At 34.9% G+C, this 9,939-nt stretch overlaps 1 protein-coding gene and 1 pseudogene across 1 annotated transcript; one reads left to right on the plus strand and one right to left on the minus strand.

The window, feature by feature from the left end:
- The first annotated feature begins 3,490 nt into the window (after positions 1-3,490).
- On the plus strand, positions 3,491-7,684 carry LOC109183603 (beta-galactosidase 15-like). Its single transcript, XM_019333677.1, has 15 exons — positions 3,491-3,661; positions 3,758-3,853; positions 3,945-4,057; positions 4,157-4,223; positions 4,317-4,409; positions 4,521-4,664; positions 4,755-4,840; positions 4,918-5,023; positions 5,112-5,199; positions 5,278-5,396; positions 5,496-5,657; positions 5,752-5,954; positions 6,035-6,251; positions 6,344-6,562; positions 6,660-7,684. The coding sequence occupies exons 1-15, from the start codon at positions 3,491-3,493 to the stop codon at positions 7,254-7,256; spliced, it is 2,481 nt and encodes an 826-aa protein (XP_019189222.1). The 3' UTR covers positions 7,257-7,684.
- LOC109183604 lies at positions 6,427-9,375 on the minus strand (annotated as a pseudogene).
- Between the last annotated feature and the right edge of the window lie 564 nt (positions 9,376-9,939).

The following is a 9,939-nucleotide window of genomic DNA, read 5'->3' on the forward strand; positions in this document are numbered from 1 at the left end:
TCCGTCGTTCGTTGGCTAGAGAGCATTTCTCCGTCATTAATTGAATAATATATGATTCGTTTGTCTGCATTTATCTTTAAAAATCGATATGTAATATGATTTATGTAATTATATTATTACTAAAATAAATATTGGAAAAAGAATAAAATAATTTAATTATAATTATTATAAAAATAAATCCAACCATTTAACTAAGGACCTTGTGGGCTAGTGGCACTAAGTTGCTCCCTTCTGTAGGAGGTTGTAGGTTCGAGCCTTAGTGGAGGTAATATTGACTTTTTGTGCTTCAAGAGGTTGAGAAAATAGTTATGAACCGACATTATCGCGACTAGGGGTGTAAATGAACCGAGCCGCTTGCAAGCGGCATAGTCAAAGCTCGAGCTGAGCTTAGATATTCTAGGCTCGTGGCTTGTCGAGCCGCTCGCGAGCCATATAATATAATATATATATATAATACATATTATACTATATGGAGTAATATATAAAAATAAAAATTTTAAATTAAAATTTTAAACTCAAAATCCCTCCCTAAAAGATTTCTATTATTTATGTATGGATAAAACAAAGTAGTTTGAATTTTAAATCAAAAGTATTAAATAGGTCAAATTCAATGTCAAAATCGAGCTCAAGATCGAGCTCGAGTTCGAACTCGAACAATCGAGCTGCTCGAGCTCCCCGAAAATTACCGACCTCGAGCTCGAGCATCATTTCTCGAGCTCGAACTCGAGCCGAGCCTCCATTAACGAGCTCGGGCTCGAGCCTACCCAGGCTCGAGCTCGACTCGGCTCGTTTACACCTCTAATCCCGACCGTTACCCTGGTCCCCAACCGTCTCCCCCGGTTGGCCGCACCAGAACATGAACCCGGAGTCAGCCGACCTCTCCACCTGACCGACCTCTACAGACTCGGTCCCGATCTATGCCCATATGGATAGTAATCCAACACAGTCAGGGGCATAGCGCCGCGTGTCACAGGCTCCTTCGACCCCGAATAGGCCTGGTGCATGCAAGCCACGTGACGTCCATGCCTGGGGGAAATCAGAAACTTTTAAGGTTGGCACATGAGATGTATCTGTTATTGTTTGAGACAATGATCAAGTGTTCTCTTGTTTGTACTGAGTCACAAGTTCCTTATACGAGACTCAGGTTACTAACAAGTCATACGAAGATTATTGAATTGCTTTTGGAATTGAAGAATCTTGAAATAAAATGCTAGGAAGTTGAAAGTAATGTTGCAAAAGTGGTTTCAATATAAGAAAGGGAATAAAATGTGAATTTCCTACTTTATCCCTAAAATTTTAAATATTTTAAATTTTTTCCGTCAGTTTTAATGGTCGGGGACCAAATGCGCCACTTCGCTCATAACTGAGGGACTAAAAATAGATACGGTCATAACTCAGGGACTGAGTCGTCACTACCATTATAACTCAGGGACCAAACTCGCCATTTTCCCCAATATTAATTAATATTTAATAAAATAAAAAGTTTAAAAAACAAATTCGAAGTAATAAAAATTGCAAGGATTGTGTACATTCTAATTAAATATAGAATTAAGAAGGATGCTTATCAAACCGTATCAATTCTTTAATTGCTTTGAAGATCGTATAATCACATATATTAAACAAATTAATGCTGTTTGCAACTCCAAATAATTAATTAATATATTAGTAAAGAATGACTTTTAATTAAAGAAAGTGAAAAGAAATAAAAGAAGGTAGTCCAATTACCTTCTTTTCAAATAGGATTTTTGAAAAGAAGACAATGACATTAGTACTTTACACATTTTTGTCTAGGGTTTTGGATCAACACATTTTTGTCCAAGTCATGTCAAAATCACACACTTTTTGCTATGTCTCGTGCCGGGGATAAAACTCTACTCTTCAGTAACTTCTGAATAATCCGGTGAAGAGAGGATTGACGGAATTAATGGCGGAAGACTGGACGAGGATATTATTCAAATGAGGTCATATATATAACATCTCAATTACTATGATAACTATATGTCTATATATGAGCCCTTGTTTAGTAAAATAGTTAGCTTATCAATCAGTTTTGGTTTGTTTGATCAATATTAGCTGTTTGACTTGGTTAAACAACCAATATGAGTGACTAATTAGCTTTTTGTATCAGCTTATTGCTCCAAAATACAAATTCAAAAAATTTCTCAAAAAAACTTTTTGATAAAGTCATTTTGTACGACGTAATCAACTAACAATTAATTTATCAATAATCAGCTAATGTTATCAACTAGTCAAATCCACTAACCAATCAACTAACAACTATTTACCAAACACACTCTTAAGCTTTTCCGTATGGCATAAAAAAACTATTTCACATTGAAGGCCAGTAATCCAAAATTTAGCTTTACTCATGAGAAAGTATTGCCAAAAATGCACCCTATGAGCTTACAAATCCTCTTCCATGCATTCTAGTATAGTATGTTCACTGCGCTATAGATGGTCTTTGGACTGCGATCTGTCTCTTTAGTACCAGATAATGCAGCATATATTTCTTTAAAACGATCACACCTTTGCCGAACTAATTCTAAGCCCACATATAGGACCCCCGTCCCCGGAGGTAGCCGCACAATTAGCCTACACGCATAAGGGATCCAATTTATACCTTCCATCATCTTTGTACCTTTTTCTTATACGTATTTCCAATGGTTTCCCTCACACTGCCGCCTCCAGTCAGACGACGAAGCTAAGCCCCCGGCCCCGAGGCATGCCTATTATTATTTGCATTATATCAAAATAATATTTCATCAATTATTATTATGCGTTTATTTACTTAGAATATGAGGGTGGGGAGATTGTAGAAGGGGAAATTTTTGGACACTTGAACACCCCAGGCATGGAGCATGGATGCACTTGTCAAATGAACCGTTCTATTTTGCCCTTTGTTATGTGTTTATTAATCCCCCTTGATTAACTATACATCTTATCTTCCATTTTTAAATTTTTATTTCTATTCCGCTGCTACTGCTATCGACTCTGAAGTAACCGCTCTTCTTAGTGCCTACTGGGCTGCTAGCCCTCTTTCATTTTATATCATCTGGGACAATATTATCTACAGAGTATAATTTATTTATAAGACACCGTTATCTCTCACAAAAATGAATTTTTTAAAAAAGTGAAAAATAATAATTTTTTAACTCTTAGAAAAGGAACAAAATAAGAAAAATTATTTATTAATTTCATACTTAATATTTTATAAGCCTTTATTATTTCTGATGTATTTTCAATGATTTAAACAAAAAAAAAAAAAATCATGTGCTAAAAATCTTATTCAAATTTGACACATTAGGATAATTTAGGCTTTTGAATTTTTTTAAAAGATAATTTAAAGATAATATATTTTTACTTAGTAAAAGTAGCTATTATTTAGATAATGTTAGTTATCTACATACTTCAATTCCTTCTTATAAATAGGGGAATACTAAAACAACAAATTCATTCCAATCTTTTCTCTTTCTTATTCTTCTTTGGTAAAATGGCATCTTTACTCACTAGTTTCATGGCATTTGCTCTCACTATATTTTCTTACAATCTACCTTTTTATGATGCTTTACAAGTTACATATGATAATCGCGCCTTAAAAATTAATGGTCAAAGAAAACTCATCATTTCTGGTTCCATTCACTATCCTCGTAGCACAGCTCAAGTATTTCTCAATTTTGTTATATACTCTATTAAAATAATTTTTTTAAATATTTTTTTTTTGTATTTGTTAACATCATAAATTTGTTTATTTATATAGATGTGGCCCTCTTTGATAAAAAAGGCAAAAGATGGTGGCCTCAACACTATAGAAACTTATGTTTTTTGGAATGCTCATGAACCTAATTATCGAGAGGTTGAAATTGGAATCTTTTAATTTTTTTTATTAATTAATTTGGAAATATGTGTTTACATATAATTTATTTTTAATTTTTATTTTATTGCAGTATGATTTTTTGAGAAATAAAGATTTGATACAGTTTCTCAAGGCAGTAAAAAATGAAGGGCTTTATACTATGCTAAGAATAGGTCCATACGTTTGTGCAGAATGGAATTTTGGGTAAATGTCAATCTTGATATTTGCTTCATAAACATTATAAATCTTTAGAAGGTTTTAAAGTCTTGAATGTTTTACCTTATTATTATTATTAAATTTCAGAGGATTTCCTGTGTGGTTATACAACATGCCAAACACAACTTTTAGAACCAACAATGCAGTATTCATGGTATTATTATTATTATTATTATTATTATTATTATTATTATTATTATTGCATTTCAAATTTTTAAAAATTGATTTTTTTTTTTTTTTTGCTCAGAGGGAGATGGGAATCTTCACAAAGAAAATTGTAGACATGGTAAAAGGAGAGAAACTTTTTGCTGGTCAAGGGGGAAATATTATCCTTGCCCAGGTAATGTTGCCATTTTCTGAATTTTTTTTTTGAATTTTTAATCTTTTTTTTTATTTTAATTTTCACCTCAAAACTTAAATATATATTATTATTATTATTTTTTAAAATTAGATTGAAAATGAGTATGGGAATATTATATCGCACTACGGAGAAGAAGGAAAGAAGTATATAAATTGGTGTGCGAATTTTGCTCTTTCTCTGAATATTGGAGTGCCTTGGATCATGTGTCAAGAGGATGATGCTCCCAAAACTATGGTAATTTTTTATTTTTTAAAATTATTTTTATATTTTTTTTGGTAATATAACTATATATATTTAGTTTAATTCCCTTGGTAAAAAATGCAGATTAATACCTGCAATGGATTTTATTGTGATCAATTCTGGCCTAAGAACAATAACCCTAAATTTTGGACTGAAAACTGGAGTGGCTGGTTAGTATGCTTTAATTTTATTTTGTTTATTTATGTAATTAAATTACACTTATAATTTTGAATCATTAATATGTAAGGTTTAAGAATTGGGGTGATAGAGACCCTCACAGACCTGCGGAAGATCTTGCATTTGCTGTTGCTCGTTTTTTCCAATATGGTGGATCTCTACAAAACTATTACATGGTATGGTGTAATATGTATTGTTAGGCATAAAAATTTGTCTATTATTACTTCTCCGCTTCCCCGGATTAACTTACTGTCTCATCTTTAGTACCATGGTGGAACAAATTTCGGAAGGACATCGGGTGGACCATACATTGCTACAACATATGACTACAATGCTCCCCTCGATGAATATGGTAAAGTTTTAATTAAAAAACTTTAGTCTGATCTTATTCTGATCTATTGATACTAATGCAATTGTGGAAATGATTTAGGCAATGTGAACCAACCAAAGTGGGGGCATCTCAAGGAACTCCATAACCTTTTATATTCATTGGAGGATGTACTTTTGTATGGCAATGCAACCAACACAGATTATGGAAGGATGATGTGTGTAAGTGCTATAATTCATTATAATTGATAATTCTTCCAATTTAATTTTTTTTCAATTTTTAATGAATCTAATGACTTCATTCTATATTATATTTTTCAGTCAACCGAGTATGAATACAATGGGAAAAGGGTATGCTTCTTAGGAAATGCAAACGACAAAGATGACATATCCATCACCTTTGAAGGCAAGAATTACACCACTCCTGCATGGTCTGTCACAATTCTCCCTGACTGCAAAACTGAAGTTTATAATACAGCCCAGGTGATTAACTTATTATAAAGACATCATCTACTACAATATTCATGAATGTAACTAATAATTTTAATATATTTTATTGACATTTTTTTTTTTGTAGGTTAATGCTCAAACAACTGTGATGGTAAAGAAGCTAAGTGAAGGGGCATTGAAATGGTCATATAGGCCTGAAACTGTTATGCATCTCAAGTATGGTGACAAAAATCAAAGCTCAGTATTGATAGATACTCTTGATGCCAAACAACTATTCGATCAGAAAGTTGTAACAAATGATACTACCGATTACTTGTGGTACATGACAAGGTATGTATATTTTGCAATGTTTTTATATTTTGTTATATGATTGATCACTAATTGATTAGTATTTGTTTTAATTTTTTCAGTTTCAAGATAGATGAAAACAATCCAATTTTGGGTCAAGAGCTTACTCTTGAAGTTAATACCAAAAGCCATGTCCTTCATGCCTTTTTTAACAACAAGCACATAGGTTCTGAGTGGGCTCAAGATGATGGAAAGTTTAAATTTTCATTTGAGAGGAATGTAAAACTTCGAAAAGATATTAATACAATTTCTTTACTTAGCGAGACTGTCGGACTACCAGTAAGAGTTTTTTCATTACAACCATCAATTTTTTAAATAATCTTTTTTTATTCTTTTTCCCTAATTCTTCATTGTGTTTTCTTTGTTGGTAGAATTATGGACAATATTTTGAAAAGGTAGGACAAGGAGTTATTGGACCAGTTAAGGTAGTTGAACCAAATGGTGAAGGGATGGATTTATCAAAGAACACATGGACATATATGGTCGGACTACATGGAATTTCTAAAGGACTTTTTGAACTTGATGACCACAATAAGTTAACATGGCACGAATCTAACTTCCAAACAGACAGAATGTTTATTTGGTACAAGGTAACTCAATTCATACCATTAATTACATTACACACTCTCCCCATTTTTAACACACAAACTTTGTATGTAACTTTTGTGCTCATTGTTGACCTTGCAGACATTCTTTAAGACCCCAGCAGGTGAAGACTCTGTGGTGTTGGATTTGACAGGAATGGGGAAGGGAGTTGCTTGGGTGAATGGACATAACATTGGTAGATACTGGCCGTCCTTCCTTGCGAAAACCGATGGCTGCCCTCAATGTGACTATCGTGGAAATTATGGTGGATCAAAATGTGTAACCGGGTGTGGAAAACCTTCACAAAGATGGTACCATGTTCCACGTTCCTTCCTACGTAAGACAGGGAACAACCAATTGGTTTTGTTCGAAGAGATGGGCGGTCGTCCTCAAGAAGTTAGGGTGCAAACCGTGACAGTAGGAACCATATGTGCCAATGTACGAGAAGGAAACACAATGGAATTGTCTTGCCGAGGAGGCAGAAAGATCTCAAAGATCAAGTTTGGTAGCTTTGGTGAACCAATAGGCAGCTGCGGCTCCTTTGAAACAAGCCATTGTGATGCCACCGACATCATACCAGTGATTCAATCGGCTTGTGTAGGGAAGGAGAAGTGCACTCTCAATGTTTCTGAAGCCCTTTTCCCAACCACAACCTGCAAATCCAAAATCAGAAGGCTTGCCATTGAAGCTACTTGTTAGTGTGTTGGCTTAGATTAGATTTTTTTATGTTTAGATTTTAGATTAGATTAGAAGACTAATTCAGTCTTTTTTATCCATATATTTTAATTCAATAATATATGAAAATTATTATTTAGTTAATTCAGCTATTCTTGTGCTACTTCCAAATGAGGTCGTATAGCATCTCAAGGCCATTTCTCGCTGTACTCCATTGTATAGCCAAAACTCTTTAATATAGTGCACTCTATGAGCTTACAGTTCATCCCTTTTTGTCTGGGGTAGAAAAAGTCATAATTTACAACAAAATTTTGATGAAAATATATGCTGTCCTGTATTAATATATGTTGTTGTCCTAGTCAAGATGCAGAGGTTGTCTGAAGTAGTAAAAACTGTGTTGGAATTATGATTATAGTGAACAAATAGCAAAGCTTAATTCTTTTTTTCTTTTACAAAATCATATGTACCTGATCTGTCTCACCAGCGATTGTTGCAAGAGCATTTACCGTTTTGCGCTGTGATGGAACAAGAAATCCTTCTTCTGATACTCTTCAACTTCATGAAGAACATAGCTTGTATCGGGCACATATCCCGCTTTCATGCATTCCAGGATTAGCTGTAGATGTCTTTAGACTGCAAATGCGATGTGTCTCTGACAAAAAACGAGTGAAATTTATGTTGACAAATGACCCAACTTTGGCCCGGTATTTTCTGGAACCCCTTCTCCTTCATCTCTTCCCTCACAAGCTTCGAGCACTGGCAACACACCATATGCAGACTGCATTGAGAAAAAGAAGCTTTGGCAGCGATTAACTAAATTTGTTGTAGTGTGTCTGTATGCTGAAAGTATATGGAGACAGGTAAAGGAGTCTGCCACTATTCCTAGTATTCCCTTTCCATCCTCGACCACGTATCCAAAGCTTCATCTCCCCGCCCGCCTATGAAGGACATAAACAGCTAACAAACTATTCCATGAACATAAATCACGGGATGACATAAGCTCAAATGCCTCCAATTCACCACACTTGGCATACATGCTAATTACAGCATTCCCAACGACCACGTCAAACAGAAAACCATGTTGCTTTCACTATTTTGACAAAATCCGGCTAAAACAGCATTATATAAAACTGCATTCTTCTCAGGCAAGTGATCGAAAAGTTCCTTAGCCAAATCAACAAGACCAGATTCCATATACGCTGTGATCATTTCATTCCAGGTAAAGGCATCCCGCACCAGCATCCTCTCAAACAAACCCATCATGCACTTTATGCTTCCACGCCTCGTATAGAATTTAATAAGCGCATTGTTCACACTCAAATTGCTTTCGTACCCGATTCTAAGAGCATGAGCATCAAGTTCTTGACCTCTACTCACAAAACACTCAAGAGCATGCATTCAAAAGAGTGGAGAGTGTAATATAGTCAACTCTTAAACAATTCAAAAGCTCTAGCAAACATGGACTCCTTAACCATACCAGAAATCATAGTATTCCACGAAGCAATATCACGTTTAGGCAAATTGTCGAACAATTCAATAACAAAATCTAAACTGCCACATTTACTATACATGCAGTCCCATAAGTGCAATCCAAATAGCCCAATTTGATGATCAAATTAAAGCGTGAACTTGAAACCCCAATTCTAAATTCTGTGAGCGAATGCAAGCAGTCAACAAAGCGACAAAGCTATACTCATTGGGTTCAATACCTGAACCTCTCAAGTCTCATCTCATAGAAGAGCTCCACGGCTTCAATTTCACGGTTGATTTTTGCAAAACCCGATATGATGGCCGGGGAGGAAAGAGAATCAAACACGGCGTGAGCATAATCTACAAGACCCAGTTTCAGATATGCGGAAATAAGAGCATTGGACAATCGGGTGTCCTCTTCAAGCTTGAGAAAATCGGCATAATCGACGGCGTGCTGCTCAGGGTATGTTGAGATAGAAGAGTTAATCAGTGGGTCGGAGCTGAGCAGGGGCTCTTGGATTGAGAGTGACGCGTTTGAAAGTAAAAATGCGGGGTTGAATTTGTGGTTGGGTTTTATTACAGAAAGAGATGAGATTGGGTTGCTGGCAGAGAGAAATGCGGAGGCGGAAGCGGCGGGACGGAGAATAACGGCGGCCATGGAATTGGGAGAAGAAGCATGTTGCCCGTTCAACTATGGTTCTTTTACTTCTTAAAGCGTTTATCTTCTGACTCAGAAAAACAGAAAAAGACAATTTTCTTCTAATAGACGACTAACACCCACACACCAAAACTTGTAGAATGGATTCATGGTTTTAGCATATATTTCGTTTCTAAAACTTGTGTACATGGCGAGTAGGATCTCAAAAATGACAAAGTATTCTCTCATAAATTTTAAAATAACACTCGGGTCAAAATAAGTATAAGTTGTCAAAAATATATTGAAACAAATGATTTGAGTTGCACTTGCTCCACTAATCCTTGATCTCTAGTTCTCTAGTGCGTGTTGGTTTGATCACTCAACATTTAATTCAAACTTTGTCTATTTATATAAGGTCCAGATTGTGAGCATATTGAACTCTTACAGAGAAGAGTTAGCTATTAATATTTGAGGCGTTTGATTTATCCAAATATAGTATAAGCTCAACAACTCGGTATGATCATAGATCATTGTTAACAATTACAGATTACTATGAAAGACATTCTTAACTTGCTAACATAATGATAACACATCATGTTC

The sequence above is a fragment of the Ipomoea nil genome, unplaced genomic scaffold (genome assembly GCF_001879475.1).
Source record: "Ipomoea nil cultivar Tokyo-kokei standard unplaced genomic scaffold, Asagao_1.1 scaffold1149, whole genome shotgun sequence".
NCBI classification, from domain to species: domain Eukaryota; kingdom Viridiplantae; phylum Streptophyta; class Magnoliopsida; order Solanales; family Convolvulaceae; genus Ipomoea; species Ipomoea nil.